At 36.4% G+C, this 18,837-nt stretch overlaps 1 protein-coding gene across 1 annotated transcript in view; it reads right to left on the bottom strand.

The window, feature by feature from the left end:
- Positions 1–133: 133 nt before the first annotated feature.
- LOC109050701 (neurabin-1-like) overlaps positions 134–18,837 on the bottom strand; it is a 37,179-nt gene continuing 18,475 nt past the window's right edge. The window contains exons 5-21 of the mRNA XM_042776993.1: positions 18,392–18,496; positions 17,498–17,633; positions 13,268–13,410; positions 12,843–12,906; positions 11,575–11,804; positions 10,447–10,543; positions 10,023–10,170; positions 7,782–7,834; positions 7,169–7,256; positions 6,913–6,964; positions 6,147–6,206; positions 5,475–5,523; positions 5,260–5,304; positions 3,987–4,106; positions 3,729–3,752; positions 3,296–3,478; positions 134–3,028 (exon numbers count right to left, since the gene is read on the bottom strand). Coding sequence (XP_042632927.1) covers positions 2,846–3,028; positions 3,296–3,478; positions 3,729–3,752; positions 3,987–4,106; positions 5,260–5,304; positions 5,475–5,523; positions 6,147–6,206; positions 6,913–6,964; positions 7,169–7,256; positions 7,782–7,834; positions 10,023–10,170; positions 10,447–10,543; positions 11,575–11,804; positions 12,843–12,906; positions 13,268–13,410; positions 17,498–17,633; positions 18,392–18,496 — 1,780 coding nt within the window. The 3' untranslated portion in view covers positions 134–2,845. The remainder of the gene's footprint in view (positions 3,029–3,295; positions 3,479–3,728; positions 3,753–3,986; positions 4,107–5,259; positions 5,305–5,474; positions 5,524–6,146; positions 6,207–6,912; positions 6,965–7,168; positions 7,257–7,781; positions 7,835–10,022; positions 10,171–10,446; positions 10,544–11,574; positions 11,805–12,842; positions 12,907–13,267; positions 13,411–17,497; positions 17,634–18,391; positions 18,497–18,837) is intronic.

Raw genomic sequence — 18,837 nt, 5'->3', positions numbered from 1 at the left:
CTTTCTGTAAATTATGGAATGATTTCATATACAAATTCCAATTCACCAAAACGTAAAATAGTTAAATTTTCTGAACTGTTCAAAGCATCCACTGAATCCACAAACGGCTTGCACATGAACAACTCGAGACAGGTTTGGAATGATCTTTCATTGTATTTGTCTGATCAAATATGTCATTTGAAGTGTATTTACAGTCCAACATGACAAACGTTCACAAGGCTTTTAATTTTTCATGAACAAAAATAAAGGATAGAATTTAGTAGTTTTGGAAAGAATGGATATGGCACACTGAGGTCCCTCATGCGGGTGTGATGAACAAAAATACACAGATTAATGCTCTTTTCTCAGGCGTTGTGTGCAGTTCCTCTATATACCCTGACTAACTCTGCCATACAGTATAGTGAAAACAACAAATAACCCATGAAAGAGAAGCACATTTCTGTCCTCAGATCCGTACGTGATTATCCCTGCACGCAGACACATTCAAACAGACAGACCCGGTCTTCAGTCTCCTCATGGAATCGATAAAAAATGCCGGGATTAAAAGCTATTGCTTAACTTTCACATACAAAAGAGTCAGTATATCGGTAGGCAGGTTAGATTTGGATCTACAGCAGGTTATTTTTTTTTTCAGCTGATTCATAGCAGACGGTTAGAAAGGATTTCATAATGTTAAGACAAATGTCTTTTACAATAATAAAGATATGTTCACAAGAGCATTGTGAGTTAATTAACAAACATACAATCTCTAATTCTTTCTGATTACAATTAAAAGGTTTTTTGGTAATAATTGTTTGCTTCATAAATAAATAATGTGAACTGATTTACAAACATTTCTTTGATTGGGAAATAAATAGACTATGACAGACTTAAAATGATTAGAGATATATAATTCAGTAATTAACAATGTATATAATCTTCCATGGAGTCACATTTGAGTGCTTGTAATAAATCCACAGGGTCGTGAGGCACTGCTTAATGTCCTCTGTACAGTGCCCAAGTTCCACTGAAGCTGCCTTTGTGTTGCTATGGAAATAATCAGCAATTCAAATGTAAACATGAACGATATGTATTATCACGAATGGGTAAACAGCATGTTTACAAGAATGCAGAACTGAGAAAAATGTGATATGGACAGATAAATTTGGGCAGTGAAAAGAATGTGGGTAAACAGGGTTAATACGACTCATCAAAGTGCATTCTGAAATGCAAAATGACGTCTGTAGGTTACTGTGTTTTGAATACTTACAATTGATACATATGAGAAATGTGTTGCATAAATTTAAAAATACAACCCAGGATACACTGATAGAGGCGATACTGGTTACTCAATGCAGTGAATTACATTATAAAAGACTACTTATTCACTACATCATGGTGCCATCTTTGTGAACGTGACAAATAACTGATTAAAAACAATGGGATCAAACCGAATAAAATCTAGCATGATAAAATAACATACACTACTGTTTAAGAGTTGGGGTCAGTTTGAAGTCTCCATTTATTTGACCTAAAATTGAGTAAAACAATACTACTGTGAAATATTCCAGTTTAAAACTCTTTTCTATTTTAATACATTTTAAAATGTTATTTATTCCTGTGATGGCAAAGCTCAAGTCCCAAAGAACAGCATTCATTTGAAATAAAAATCATTTGTAACATTTTGTTCCTTTTGTAATGTCTATACTGTCACTTCTGGTAAATTCAATGCATCCCTGCTGAATAAAAGCATGCATTTCTTTCGAAAATCCTTCTGACCCCAAACTTTTGAATGGTAGTGTACTGTACATAGATAGGTCCGTTTTAAGTGCACATTTGTCATCTGCTCTACAACATTTGGATGCCGTTAAAACAGAGGTGCATTCACACAACTGGTGTGATCCGGACTGTAACCACAAACCATAAAATAAAACAAAAATCTAAACAGCACTTCAAAAGGCAGCACTTGGGTCTAACTGAGAATCTAGCTCAGGGCGATGGAGAGGAATAGAAGCAGGTAGCTGTGAAATAGAAGCAGCAGTTTAAAGTTTAAAATAGCGGACTTCTGAAATAGTTTAGTATCCTACTGCCACCATTTTTTTCCCAAAGATCATTACGAGTATTCAAGCTTGGAGAAGAGCATACACTTCAGTTGTATTCATCTTGAATAGTGGCAGGTCGATGAAGGAGATCCAAACAGGAGGTTCAAAGTATACAGTGAAATATCCACAGAAGGTCCATGATATCTCATCACTATTAATGGCTTTCTTCTCACAGTAAGGTTTGTGTTTGACAGTGAATCAGACTGTAGTGCTTCTTGTGAGCAGCACTCAAACTCTTTGAGGTGAAGAGACACTCGACAGCAACACTGTCCATCACTATGACCTGTGCTTTGTCAAAGCTATCGTATTAAAAACTTTCAGCGTTCACTTAACAAACGATCCTCCTTTTGATAGAAAATGGCACGTTAGACATATTCATATATATGCTTTCTGCATATGTACATTGTCTCAATGTCTAAAGGTGCTTGTAATGCAGAGTTTTTTTACTGTCATGGATGAGTTATGAGCTGATATGCTCTGGCTCAATATATACATATTCTCCATATGCAAATAAATAGATATTAATCAGACATAAAACATAGGAAACCAAAAAAGCAGTGATCGTTCTGCTAAAACGTGAAAAATCAAAAAATCCTGAATATTGTTCGGTAAAAATAACAAAAGTCGTATCTGGAAATTTTGGTTTCAATTCATCCAATGGCAGCTCAATAGCAATAAGCCCCTTTTACAATTAATTTTCCGTCCTGTGAAATGCTGAACTTGTCTTTACTTATAATGGTGAGACAGTAGTGAGGTGAGAAGTGTCATTCAGTAGCGCCCTCTCCTGGTCCGGAGGAGTTGCTGTTTTTCCGGACCTGCTCCAGTTCCTTCTTGCGCTGTTTCTCAATTTTCTCTCTGTTTCTTCTAGCTTTTTCCATCAACACTTTTAGATCCTTCAGCTTTTTCTTTATCAGAGCCCGATCCTGAGAGGACTCTACACCCAGAGCCTGCCAAAAACACACACACTTACAGGATGTTCAGACAAATCCTGCGAAACTATGCTAATCTCTAAAGACAACTTTAGTGCAATATACAAATGTATGACTCTTAATGTGCAAAAATGAAGTTAAATGATGTTAAAGTCATCTGTTGATCATTGAAAATGTATATTTTTTTTTACATCTTATATTCATGATTTGCTTGGTTTTCACCACACACAATAGAAGTAATAGAAGATTAACAGACTAAATTATCCCAACAAATCTGTTCCACACCTTGAGTGCTGAGCTGTCCAGCTTCATTAGCTGCTCTCCATCCACATTCTTGGCAGTAAAAAGAGAGACATACTGTTCCAGGTTCAGACCCATGAGCCAGCATGACACCTGTTGACATGTCCATTCAGTCACACTGCGGTTCTGCCACTGGTACAGCTTCGGAGGAGGAGCGTCATCTAGAATCTGACACACGCACACACACATGCGCAAACTTACTGTACAGCACTAGCTGGACAAGGTCACATAGTCATCAGCACTGATTGATAATTCCAGAAATCATAGTTTATATATTTTTTAGGAATCAAATGGAATCTGAGAAAAAAATTCATTAATAAAAAAATGTTGTTGGATGACAAATAACATGCAAGAAATTTAAGAACTAAGTGGAAGAAAAGTCATTCTGGGACTCAAACGCATTGAAATAAAGTCTCACCTCATCTTCAATCATATCCACACTCTAATAAATGCAGCATCAAGGACAAGAAAAACACTCACTGAATCAGAAAAAAACCCTTTGCTGATCATTCCAGGCAGAACAATTTAGCATGCAAGTGATGCTTTAGATATTATTCAGTTAGAGAAAGTCATACAGGTTTGAAACAACATGAAGCTAAGTAAATCTTGACAAAATTGTCATTTTTGAATCTTTAAACTGAGAAATCAGGTTGCAAGTGTACAGTACAAACAATACCTCATCTGAGGAGAGCATTAGTGTCTGCGATCGGCCGGACATCTTAGTGTCTGTCAGGACGCCACTGATCTCTGTGGAGCTGGTGCTGCTGAGGCTGAGGTCATCAGTGACAGCAGGACCCTGGAAGAGAGACAGAGACAGAAATACACCTGTAAGACATGAGTGTTACCTGATTGACACATTTACCCATGCACCTTTTTGATTGGCTTGAACTGTTTCTCCATTACTTGAGAGGTACTTATTTATTCCTTGATTCTGATTGTTTTATTGACTATGACAAAAAATTATTAGTGTAATTACTGTTGATTGACAGTTAAGCCAATTAAGTCTCTTAAGATTAACAAGACAAAAGGAGACATGCACACCCCGACAAAATGCTTTGTGTGTGGACTGATACTATCATGCAAATTATGATCGTGATAATTTATCACAGAGTAAATAAATTTGCATTTTTAAATGAACGCATTTAGGGAAAGTCTTTCAACTTAATGTGTAATCAACTAACATGATGCATCTGAATGTGATTCAGGTCACATGTTCTGAACATAAGGTCACAGATTCAAGAATCAAATGGCATTACGTTCACCGTCATTTTTTGGGGGGTTTTCAACGTCAAACTTGAGTTTACTACATTTTTTGAGGAGAAGCACTCTTGTCCCTGAAGAGACTATCTACACAGATGACATGGACATGTTTACTAGTCTGGGGTGCGTTTCCCAAAACCATAGTTGCTAACCTGTTAGCAACTTACTTGGTTGGCAATGGGAAATTGCATTGCAACCAACAAAGTTGCTAACTTAGTTAGCAACTATGGTTTTGGGAAACGCACCCCTGGTTGTCTACAACACCTCAAAGCCTGTGAGAGAGATTCAAAACTGAATATGAAAATAGCACAAAAGTGATTAATTCGAGGCTAATTTAATGCCTTGACTCAGCATGGGTAGCAGGCCCTAGTTTTTCTGATGTCCTTCAGACTTAATACAAGATTTCACTGATCCCAGGAGCACAGCCTGAGCATTGTCACATTTTGTGAGGTTTGTGTATTATAAGAAGATGAAAACATTCAGAATGCATGCAGCTGAATGAAATTCCCCAATTTCAGGATCAAAATGGTCTGTTTCAATTTCTGAAACTTGACTATAATAATTCAGCAACAATCTCAATGCAAAAAAAAAAAAAAAAAAGTAATGTGCAACTACTGTTTGTCTACAGCTAAAATTAGAAAAACATCCGATTAGCCTTGGGTCTGAACAAACAAGACGTGATACAGTACCACGTAATATGAATAGGAGAAGAAGCGTGGCCAGGAAAAAGATTTCTGTTCATGGAAATGCAACACACCAGAGGGAGGTTATGTCATGAACAGGCAGCAGGCATTCATATTTTAAACAATTGATTGCAATTTCTTTTAAACTATTTATATATACATATACACACAATCACATACGTATATTCAACACACATGCACATCTGTGTGACTTTTCTTACCTTGCTCTTGCATCTTTCAGGACTGTTCTCTGCTGAAGGCCCTGTGGAGCTAAAGTTAGGGGACTGGTTATTCACTGGTTATACACAATGGCACAGGTGCTAACAAGAGCTGAGACAGATCATATACACAGAAGAGAGCTGCATTTATTTCACTGCTTTACAGACTTAAGTTTCAGCCTTAAATTAGTTTTTTTTTTTGGCATTGTTAAAAGTCCATTGTAATTCGTGGTTGAAATCCAGGAACTGTGATGCTGTGGGATATGACCGGTCATCCGTATATTCCCAGAGGAAATAAGAGCTTCTTTTAGCCTTGCATCTGCTGAGCAATTCTCTTTAATCATTGATTAAGCAATTATTTGAATCATTGAAGATTCATTCAAATGCAAAATGTGTATGTCCTGCAGTCTAGCACATCTAAGATGTCTGAAAGATTTAGTGTAATTTTTTCCCTTAGAATTTGTGCGGAAGCTCTTTTGCCATTTTATAAATCTTGCAGTCCAGGAGACCTCAGTTTTAAGGCACAGCTGGGCATGTAATTTACAATTCATGAGACTTAGGTTACAATGCATTTATTCTGACATTACTATGAAAAGGATCTCAAAAATTCTGCTGTTTCATAGGTAGGTGGGCTGTATGTAACCACTTATATTAGGTTTTTGGTTCTTTATTTACCTTGTACTAGGAGATCCTTTTGGATCCTGCTCTTTTCCTTTACTTATCCACAGAGAAGATCTGAAAATATTACCAGAAGCTTGTTATAATTTTCAACAAGAGAATTTCCATCAGTAATGTACACAGCTTATTTTATTCAATCTACACTACCATTCAATAGTTTGGGGTCAGCTTATATATATATAAATAAATACTTTTATTCTGCAAGGATGCATTAAATTGATCCAAAAGTGACAGTAATAACATTTAGAATGTTAACAAATATTTCTATGTCAAATAAATGCTGTTCTTTTACACTTTCTATTCATTAAAGAACCATGAAACAGAATATTGAGCAAAATATTACATAAAATATTAAACAGCACTACGGTTTTTTAATGATGATAAGATTTTTATTTATTTATTTTTGCACCAAATCAGCATATTAGAGTGATTTCTGAAGATTGGTGTAATGGCTGCTGAATATTCAGCTTTGTCATCACAGGAAATTACATTTTAAAATATATTGAAATAGAAAACTGTTATTGAAAATTTGAATCATTTCACAGTATTACTGTTTTTACTGTATTTTTGACCAAATAAAGACAGCCTTGTCGAGCATGAGAGACTTCATTTAAAAACATTAAAAATGACTGACCCCAAAATTTTGAACAGTAGTTTACATCAACAGACAGAAGAATGTCTTTTGCATTAATTCTGACAATTATATAAAGCTACACTTTATGTCATCACACATATTATAACTGCAGAATTGTCACCTACATACCCCAAGTCTAGAAGTTTTTTCCCAGATTTCTCATCTCGACTTGCTGAAGAGCCTGTAGAAGAATCAGGCAGAGACCATTAGCATTCAACAAGATTCAACATTTAATGTACAGAGGCCATATTCATTACTTCAGGCATTCTTCTTATGCTATCTTTTCTTTAGAGACTTTTCCTTATTGTGTCTCTCAGGCCTTTAGCATAATTCATTAGGCCTGTAATTGAGCCCTAATCAGTTATTGATGGTTTGGTGCATTTACCCTCATTATCAGGTCCCTGCTGAGGCTGCGGGTGCCTGAGGCTGGCCTCTGTGGCACTGGCCACCCTGGAGGATTGAAGCCCAGAGCCCTACAGAGAGAAACAGACAGAGAGGGAGAGGTTTTAAACATCCAAATTCCAAAAAGAAAGCTCTTTGCAACAGTAAGCTGTTTCCTGTTTGTTTTTGCTGACCCAACAGTACTTCCTTCTGTTTCTCTAACGAGATGTATTATGGTTCTTATTACAGACAGCTAGACACACGCTGGCTTATGATTCTGAGAGAGGAAACACTGTAAATAATGTTTTCTCAGGAAACCTAAAAATATGCTAAATAGGTAAAAACAATTTGTAACCTGATACCGCCATGCAAGAATGTAAATGTGTACAATAACATAAACTTATCCCACACAAGTCCTACTGACTGAAAAGAAAACTAAGAAAGAAAACTAAAAAAAAAAAAACGTATTTTGTAACTATAGAAACCTGACATATTCTACACATACTCATGAATTAAGTATGAGATTAGAAGTGACTTCCACTCTTTATCCGAGCATCTGGCTTAAATGTCCCATGCCTGAATAAGAGGTGTTTGGTTTATTTGAAAGAGAGTCTTACCCTCTCATTTCTCTCAGGGTGAGTTCCACTGGTTCCCATCAGCTCGCCCAGTTCTAGCACACAAAACAAATCCATACAATTATATGAGTGCAAATATAGAAACAGTTATTTTAAAATACTTTACAATTTGACTGTTTTTACTGTATTTTTGCTCAAATAGATGCAGGCTTGGTGACCATAAGTGACTTCAAAAACATTCAAAACTTTTGCTGACCGTAAACCATGTTACACTAAACACACTGTGTGAAACACGCAGTGAAGGGAAAGTATGTGAATATTTCTAATAACTCATAATGTCTCTAGCTAACCTGGAGCCTATACAATGAAAAACACTCACATAATGGCTTTAACATGAGAATATACGCCTTCTGGCCCAGTCAGAGCTCTGGCTGGCCTCAACGTGACTGAGACGACCTCAAGAGAGCGCTGCACACCAGACATCCCGAGAACTGTAGCTATACTGAAAGAGGAATGGGGCAAAATTCCTCCCGACCATAGTGCAGGCCTGATCTGCAATTATGGGAAATGTTTGGTGGAGGTTTAGGGTGGGACATCCACTACTTTTTCCAACATTATTTTTTTCATCCGGTACTGTGAATATTTACATAGTGTTCAACACCTATGTGAGATCATATCATTATTTGTGTGTTCAAGCAAATGGTGCTTGTCTATTGTTGTGACTTTGTCTAAGATCAGATAAAATTGTATCACCAGTTCACATACTTTTCACATTTTCCTGCAAATGTAGTTCTCACTGCTCATTTAACTAGGACAGGAGAAAGTATTTTAACATGAAAAAAAAAAATAGCTTTAAGCAAAAAAGGACAGTAAGCCACTATCAAATGTCAGGTACTTTGTCTGTTAAAAACATATGATCCTACAACAGACTTCTGGCTAGTTTGTTTATATGTTGTGATGTCCCGTAGCGTCATATGCTATTTACGGATAGAGGTTTCCTGCAGAAGTGCCTTTTAGTAAACTGAGGCCGTCACTGCGGCAGCACTTCCTCATTATCCTCATTCAGGCACAATGCATCCAATCAGCTTTCCAGTGCTGTCCACTCTTATCACACTGATCATAGTGGATTCAGAATAGGCAGATTTGAAGAGACAGGGCACCCATTACTACTGAGTGTGTGAAGCATCAAGTGCCTGAGATGAACGATGCTGCTTTAATTTAATTAACAAACCTCAGTAGTATGCAGCTGCAAGGTCAAGGGTTCAAAGCGAGAGAGTTTATTACAGAGAGATATGTTACATAAGCAGAAAGTGGTCACCATTTTTAATTTGACACAAGTAAGGCTATGAGGAACAGAAGTCACACTGTTGTGAACCTGGATATTGTTCGTTCTGCTGTCAATGTATTGAAAATATAGTATAAATTATCTTTATATTAATTAATATTATCATCTCATTATTTTTATTCAAATGATTATCATTGTGATTATATTTTTAATTTTTGTTAATAATAATAATATTAATAATAATTACTTATTATTTACTAAATTATTAAATAATTATTAAATATTTTTTTTTTATTTTGTGTTATTTGAAAAATAAATAATTATTATTGTTATTTTATTTATATATATATATATATATATATTATTAATTAATTATTATTTATATATTTTTTTTTTTTTTGTTATTATATATATTATTTTATGCATGATGATGATAATAATAAGGAGAATATATTATTCATATTATCATCATAATGCATAATACAATCATTTTTAAATAACAAAATAAAAACATTTTCCCTTTTTAATGGCTTTTTCTTTTTATTTGTATGAGAATAAAAACAAAAATCAAAGCAATATTTAACATATCATCACTGGACGTTGTGGCTTTAACTAAAAGCCATGGAATATTGGGTGGGTTTTATATGTTGGATTTGACATATTTCCCTTCTGTAGTAGCTGAAATCCATGTCATTTCCTCCTGCCTTTCTGATAAGCACAGCTTTAATTGAGACAGATAAGGTCCTGTGTATTAATTGTTTCCTGTCACATTATGATGATGCCCATCAGGTACCTGCATGGTGCTTCACCTACGACTATATCACTATTAATTTTGGGTACAAAAAATGACCAGTTGTACAAAGCATGTCCTGGTACGCGAGCATGTGTGTGTTTCTATGAGGACACCTGTCAAACAGAAGACTGATGATAAATTTGGTAATTAATGAGCTACTGGGTGAGAGTGTTGAGGTGTGTGTATGTGTGTTTTTGTGACTCACCCCCTCCAGCAACACCTCTCCTTGGACACTGTAAGGCTGTGAGTCTCTCAGTCAGCTGGGCTCGGCTCTCAGCGCTGTTGTTGTTATTGTTTACCTGGATGCCATTTTGCTTCATCAGCTGCAACAGCTCTGACTCCAGTGTAGCAATCTATACAAAACCACACGTTTTAAATTTTCCCATATGTATATATACATTTTTTTAAATGTTATTTATTCCTGTGATGGTAAAGCTGAATTTTCAGTCTTCAGTGTCACATGAATCCCAGTGTCCCAGTTGCAGTATAACTTTTCCATGTGGGCTCACAAACTGACTAATGCAAATGGACTTCGGATGATTCACAGTACGAGACAGTTGCCATGAAATGCAGTGAAGTGCACTGACATGTGTGTGTGTGTGTGTGTGTGTGTGTGTGTAGATAATTACCCTAACTTGAAGACTCTGGATTTCAACCAAATGAGCCTTTTCCGCCTCCTCCAGCTTCTTCTTCTCTGCATCCTCCCTCTGAGCAAACTCCATCTCTCTGAAAGCAAGCAAAGACAGAGATTTGGCAAAAGGACAATAATGTTTGTGGTCATATATGGGCTGAGACGGGTTTACGTAGACCTATCCGTCTATTTCGAAGGGCTTCGAGAGCACAGAACCTCATTATCAAGCAAATAACAAAGATACTACTGTCAACTGAGAGACGTCTCGTACAGTGGAGTGCCATGACTGTTTACTCAGGCTTGCCGGCATGGATAGACAGCGACTCTGCAGTTAACTGTGGCAATAATGCCTGAAGGGAAATCACAATTAAAGGCACTCAGGCTCCAGAGGAGAGGAGCTGTGATAGAAATGAGAACAGAGATCAGCTCACACACGCCGCTGCTCACGCTTTTCGGCTTGAGAAATGCACGCTGTGATTCTCTCAACCTTCAGCCACTCAGACATCATGAAGACGGCATTATGAAGATTAAACTCACAGTTTACAATTATACAATGGCAACATATATTTTCAGTTATAAACTAAACTGCATTTAAGTACAAAATTCACCCTGTTGAAAAGATCATTCAAATATGTGTTTTGAATCTTTTAGCTTCAGCTACATCAGCATATACCTAGTCCAGCATGACAACTGTTTTACCGTAGAACAGACTTTGCATATAAATGGTTACAAGCCATTTTTTGTCAACAGGGCTCTGTGCCGAAACCTAGAGAGCTGCCTATGTGCAGCATCACAAACACACTCCTGACAAAAACATAACTATGCAGAGTTTTAAGACTTCTTCTTGTTCAGTTTTTTTTTTTTTGAGAAATTAATACTTTTATTTTTTACTTTTTAGCAAAAAAGCATTTAGTGTAGCACCACTACTTTAAAAACTCAGAAGCTCTTTTACTGCCATTCATGGTAATGAGCTCATTTGTGGTCTTTTGTGATAGAACAGCAATCACGTAATCAAGATCCTTCTCTTCAGCACTGTGCTGGTATTATAATTACCTGAAACACAATTAGTATTCTCTATGAATTCTCTTATGTTTAAAGTACACTTCGATCATTTCAGTATCTGTACCTCTGCTGGAAGTCCTTAATGAGCTTCTTGGCCTTGTTGTACTTCTTTTCCAGAGCCTGATACTGACTTTGGGCCTCCTTCAGATGCTCATTGACCGTATGGCACAGCGTCTGAGCCTCAATCCAATAGCTCTCCAGTTTTAGCATCCTTTCCTTGTTCTCCTCGATGCTTTGCTTCAGCTGTGTTTTTTCTCTCTCCCACCGTGCCTTCTCTTTTTCCACTGTGGCCAGCTAAATAGAGAAGCCAGGATAGAGACACAGGGAGGAAATGAAGGTAAAAATCCCACAAAGTCAATAAAGCATATAGTGAACTTTTTAAATGGACATTAGAGATAGCATAAAAAAAACAAAACCAACCCAATTTACTTACTTAAATGTTCCTGTGCATACTACTTTTATTTTACAGGAACGATACATAGATTGATAGAAAGATTGAATGATAGACAGACATGTCCATAGGAGCCAGAGGAATATAAATTGCTTTGTTAACTTCACACCATTAACAAATTTAAATGTAGCCCTGAGTGTCTGCACTGTCATTTTATAAGTGATGAAATCTGACGTTTGTTCAGACAGTGAAGTCCACATCCGGCGCGTCTACATGGGTTGCTATGGTAATGATGTAAGGTCAGCACTATGCCAAGAGATTTTCTCAGACAACAACTGAGACATTTCATGACATTTGCCACTGAATTCACAAGGTGCTTAAGAGAAGGTGCATTTATGCATATACTCAAACTAAAACTAGTTTTCAGTAAATAAAGAAGGCTAATATAAAATATAAATATTCAACAAAAAACTTAAAAAATGTAAATAGAATCTAACTGAAATAAGTTCAGGTACTAAAATTACTAAAACTTAAAATGAAATAATAATTAAAGCTATGTAGAAATATTTTTTAAAGATTATTAAAAATGTCAAAACCTAATTGCAAAATTGCTAAAACTGACAATATAAATATAAAACTTATTCAAAATATTAATAAATATTATAACAGTATATTACAGTAAATAATACTAAAATAACACTGATTTTTGCTGACTTTCTGAGGTCATTAAGTCCTTCGAGTGCACTTTCCTCTCGCTTACTTTATAAATGATAACAAACAAAGAAGTCTTAAGTATAAGGGAAATTTGCGATAAATCCAGTTGTTCTTTTCCTTCAATGTTCTGCAAATTCCAGTTAAAAAAAACAAACGTACAAAAAAACAAGATCCAATTTGTAGGTTTTTGTGGGGGGAAAACATTAGCAGATACAGTAGACTCTTACCTTGTTCTTGAGTTTCTGGATCTCAGCTTCAGTGACAGTGTGTTTAATCTGCAGCTGGAGACACAAAGGAATAAGACAGAGTTGAAGAAAGATAAGTGCAAGATCAAGGATAGTCCTCCTCTCAAAGGGAACTGACCAGAGAGGCTCTCTCTGCCTGACGACACACTCCCCCTCTCTCTCTACAAATCCAGACTCGACAGAAATAACAACAGAGTGCGAGCAGGAAAATGAAAAGTGAGGAAGGAGTGAATTCTGGGATACAATATTTACATAGAGTGAGGAAGGAGTGAATTCTGGGAAACAATATTTACATAGTTTCTTACAAAAGAATATGGTTTATAATATTAAGATATTTTTATGTATTTAGGTGTAGATAATTTTTCAGGTTTTCTAAAGGTTAAGTACTTCCTTTCGTTAATCATTTGTTAAAAAATGCATGCAGTGTATGTAGTTCTGATGGCGAGATGATGTCCTCATTTTCAGGTAAATCGAAAACCTCAATGGCCACATCTCGGTCTGTTCCCGTCTGCCCGGCCTCCCCCTCCTCATCCGTGGCGTATTCCCCTGTCTGGGCATGGGCACATGGGAATAAACATCCGCACTACATTTACTGGAGCAATCAATGTGAAGGGTTTCTATCTTTAATAGGTGGGACAACTTTACATTGTGTATCCAGGACACTGTACTTTCTTAACAACAATACAGATGTACTGCTATGCTTAGTCAAATGAAACGTGATAACGATTTGCACAGATCACTTAGATGTGCTATTACACTTTTAAACGATTTAACTTGGCAAACCACAAAAAATGTAAACAAATCCCATATCTCAAACAAAATCTTAATAAGTCTTTTGACTTGAGCTAGTAAACAATGACCTACAGTAGCAACCCACAGAACACCCTAGCAATCATGTAGCAATGCTCTAGCAGGGACGCTGAAGATCTTAGTGATTGTGTAGCCACACATGCATAAAATTGAAAATTTGAGTCTGTTTTCAATGTGGCATTTTTGTATGAAAAACACTACTGTTCAACAATTTTGGTCTGGTTTTTTTTTTTTTTAACTGTCTCTTATGCTTAAATTTTTTTTTGTTTTTATTTTAGAACAAATGTTTTTTATTTATTTTGGTTTGTTTTCTTTTGTAACATTACAAATGTCTTCACTGGCACATCTGTTAAATTTAATGCATCATTGCTGAATAAAATTATAATTTCTTTTTTTTAATTTATAATGACCCCAAACTTTAAACCATTTTGGTCTGTTATCTTAAAATGATTTATATAGCATTTATTTCTCCTGCTTGCGTGTGGGTCTGCCAAAGTTATTTTAGGCGGATGGATGTGCAGACACACACAGACAGGTTGGTTCTGCTTGGCTGGGGTTCGTATCTGGGTGCAGGGCAGGGCTGCCCCCTGGGAGGCCTCCTTTCCAGATCAAATTATTCTGCCTGAAAGGAGGCCATAAATAACCCAGCCCTACTGTACTGCTTTAACCTGAGTGGTCTCATTTGTGTTTCATCCGTGTCTCCTTAAGTCTCTCTCATCCCTTCACACACGTTAAAGAAGAGAATACAGTGCGCAGCACACAGACTCCATATCATCAGTGTAATATTACCTCTCAGATACCCTCAAGGGGCAAATTAGCTAATTTTGGAGTGTCACATTCAATTGTCACCATCACTGGTGGTTTCTGTAACACACATGTTTGAGGAAACTAATTGCAAGAAATTCATATACAGAGGCACAGAAAGTACTTAAGCCACATAAAAAAAAAGTAAGAATGTCACTGTATTAGATAACAAAATAGCAAATTAAGTTCTATTTATTATATTTCATATTATAGTAAAATTCTATACTAGTTTGTCTAAATAAAAAAATAAAAAATTTAATACATTATTTTAAATGCAACATTTTGGAACATTATAATGTGTAGTAAGATTCTTCTTTTTTATTATTATTATTTTTGTACTAGATTATTTTTAGTGCAATATTTTGGAACATTATAATGTGTAGTAAGATTCTTCTTTTTTATTATGTCTGGTGGACTCGCTGCAGTTTGGGGTTTTTAATTCAACACAATCAAAAATTTAAAATTTGTTCTGATACATGATCTTCACAGAAAGTGAGCCAAGGCCAGTGAGTCTGAGTTTGAAAAAAAATAATTAATAGTATCATTTTTCTTTTGATAAAAAGTGAAAACGGGTCCTACAGACCCAAACACCATAGAAGGGTTAACAGATTTTTAAATTATTAATGTGATCAGTAGATGGTAAATGATAAATGATAAATGACAAAGGTAAATGATAAAACCTATATATATATATATATATACAGTATATATGTATATATATATATATATATACATATATATATATATATATATATATATATATATAAAACGTGACTTACAGCCAAGTATAGTGACCCCATACTCAGAATTCATGCTCTGCATTTAACCCATTCAAAGTGTGTGCGCACACGCACACACGCACACACACACACACCCGGAGCAGTGGGCAGCCATTTATGCTGCGGCACCCGTGGAGCAGTTTGGGGTTCGGTGCCTTGCTCAAGGGCACCTCAGTCGTGGTATTGCCGGCCCAAGACTCGAACCCACAACCTTAGGGTTAGGAGGCAAACTCTCGAAGCATTAGGCCACAACTTCCCTTGTTATAAAACAGTCTATCATCATTTAGTATGCTATTATATAATGCTGTGAAATTCATATATTTATACATGTGGCTGATGCCACTGTATGCCTGTTCCATCACCACTAACCTTTCCGAACATTTCTTGGGTCCTTGTAACCACTATATCCTGCAGGACCCTGCTGTTTTAAGGCCATTTACTGCTGGCAGGCAGCTAATGAACGGTTTTGGCAGCTGCTAATCCACAGCACAGCAAGATTTCAGGCAGGTTCACACCATTCTGCCTCAGTGAACACACCAGCCCCTAAACCTTTATTTCTCTTACATGACACTGATATCACACATTTAAACAGACATTCACATGTGCTGACGCTCAAACACACACATGGCACATTCACACGAACAAACACCCACCCACCCACACGCCAACATGCTAATCTTTAGCAAGGACTGCTACATTCATTACAATTCCTAACGGGCAGCCTGTCTGCTGGGAATAACCGCCTGTGCCAGAATTAATAAACAGTGCTGATCGCACAGCCCTTTCAAGAGTGCAGTCTGCATCCGAGCCAGCCGCTACACAATATCCAGACATTACCGCAGAGGAGGACTAATAAAACCATGCGGGTACATAAGAATGACATCAGCTAAATATATAATGTGAGATTTCAACACATATATCCAGTCGAAATGCTATTTTAGATTCTCACTGTCAAATAATGAGAGGTATTAAAAAGTCACTCTTGCATTAGTACATGTGAGTCTTGCATCATTCTGCGCTACACGAGAGCCTATAATGCTAAATTGTCCATGTCCTCCAAATCACAAGGTAGAAATTGCTTTGCCAGGTCTACTGATGTAATTAGCTTTGATACGTAGCGGGCAATTAATTTAATGCTTTTTTCAGTCAGACCTTTCGTATAGAATCCCACAGCTGTGACAGACCTGCATGCATTATGCTAATGCACCGCTCTGAATCCTTTGAAAACAGATCGTAGCACAGTCACAGACGTGACAACAGACTTAAGGCCCTCTTGTTTTGGAAAGCCAGGCTGCCCACTGATCCGCTAATGAGAACTGAGCAATAACTGCTCAGTGAATAGTAATATAACAAACCCCATCACCTCTCCATGGCGCAGAAAGCTGCCACTGTGGGTGTTTTTCCCATGAGATGCTCTCAACAACCTAAGCACACTTCGTAACAGTGCTGAAATCTAATTTGTAACACTGGAGAAATAACATGGCAAGTATTTATTTTTATGTAATAAGACTTATTTTTAGTGTGTGAAAAACAAAACATCCCATTTTCTACTTTAAAATTATACTTTTGTTAAATTAAAGTCAAAGAAAATGATTAAAATAAAATATTTTTTACTCAGAGAAGAAGAGATTAACATTTACTATTACTACTAATAATATGTGTATATTATATGTATATGTGTAATAAATGTATACACATGCACACACACATTAATATCTCTATTTAGCAAGGAAATACATTTATTAAATGTTACAAACTATTAGCCCTACTTTGCTTTTTGAAAACCTCTAATCTAGGGGAAACATATGACATATATGTTTTATATTTTTATATTTATATTTTATATTTGAGATTTTTCCTTTCAACGGGAAGACTTAAATAGATGAAGCAACAAGTGTTTTTGTGGCACTATAGGCACTATACTATCTTTCCATCTTTCCAGCTGCAAGTTTAGAAAAATATGGTCAAATTATACAACAGATATGCTGATAAACCAGAACTGGCAAACCCAACAGCTCATAGTATTGTTTTAATATGACTGGACAGGTTACAACTAGATTTTCTATAGATTTTGACTAGCAGAACTGCTTCATCCTGCTGCACTTTAATATGACAAATTGTAACAGGCTGAGGCTTGTAGCATGAACGAATCATGGATAATAGGTTTGAACCTGCTCCAGCTGGCTTGTGACGGTTGCTGACATGCTCAGACAAGCTCTGATGTGAGACCTGTTTTGTGCTCACCTCGTCATCATCAGCATCATATTGGGCATACTGTTGCTCTATCATCTCTCTCTGACGTCTCTCCTGCTCCAGAGTCTGACTGATGAGTTGAGCCACCTCGCTCTGCTGTCCCGGACGCTCTCGGCCAATCACAAACCTGCAAAGACATACCAACTGCTAATGAGAAGGGAGGGGCTTTGTGATCAAATGCAGTTTGGCAAAGGCTATAAATGATTATGGCTATTGATTTTCAAATGAAGACATAGAACAGAATAGATTTTACATAAATGGGGTGGGTATAAAAATGTGGAAGGTGAAATTGCATGTAATTCAGTAAAATAGAGAAAGGTAAAAAAAAAAATTCTATTTCAATAAAGTGAAATATGTCAAGCCCTTTCCTTGCAGTATCTGGCCTCAAACAGGCGTTTTTGTACTAACTTCATTGATGAATTGTATCTTTTATAATATACCTTAAAGTAAAAAAATAAGTAAAAAAATTTCATTGTGTTTATGATTACAGAGGAAGTATAATACACCACTGACAGCATCTGTTTTTTAAAAAAAACAATACACTCCATCATGCTGTGCAGCTCTACTGTTAATGAAGAGTCTTGTTTTCTCACAGTGTGAAGCACTCCTGCTGGCTGATATTCTTTTTAAAGACATGCTCTCAGCTGTCGTATCTAAGGGGAATTTAGATACACTAATAAGAAGTCTGTGATTTTTCTCACAAGAAAGCTGAGTGGGAGGAAAAGACGATGGCATGTCATGCAATTTCATATGCTAATAATAACATTGGTCACTCTAGCAGCTTGTAAGCTATGGTGAGGATTCGGATGTGAGGATCTTGTGGTCAGCATTCAGGGACAAACCTGGGATTAATGAGACATCATAAACAAGCATCTGGTATCTTACCTGACCACTCCCTGTGTGTTTCTCAGGACAGAAGCAGCAAAGCTCTGAGTTACTCCCACCAGACTGGTGCCGTCAACCTCCACGATTTGATCATTCACTTTAATTCTGTGGAAAACGAAGGTGGTTATGTTGTAATGCTTGTTACAGTGACACTATAAGACATTGTGCAATCAAAACAGGTTTGGATAATTGTATAAATACTAAACAGTGATTTCTCTGTCATTCTGAGATGACTTCTTTAATAAAAGCTTAATTATGTTCTGCCTCAGGCCTTCTCATCACTCTGCTATGATTAATTTTTTAAGTGGATCAAATATGCTGATGTATGAAGGACACAGTACATCCTGGGGCAGGGTTTCCCAGAGTTTGTGAACCCTTAGAGTTTGACACAGAACTTTAAAGACATTAAAGTTTGTAAAGATGTATAAAGATTTATTTCTGCATAA

Source organism: Cyprinus carpio, chromosome A19, assembly GCF_018340385.1.
Source record: "Cyprinus carpio isolate SPL01 chromosome A19, ASM1834038v1, whole genome shotgun sequence".
Lineage (NCBI taxonomy): Eukaryota > Metazoa > Chordata > Actinopteri > Cypriniformes > Cyprinidae > Cyprinus > Cyprinus carpio.
The sequence above is the reverse complement of the archived record's forward strand: the minus strand, read 5'-3'. Positions and strand labels throughout refer to the sequence as shown.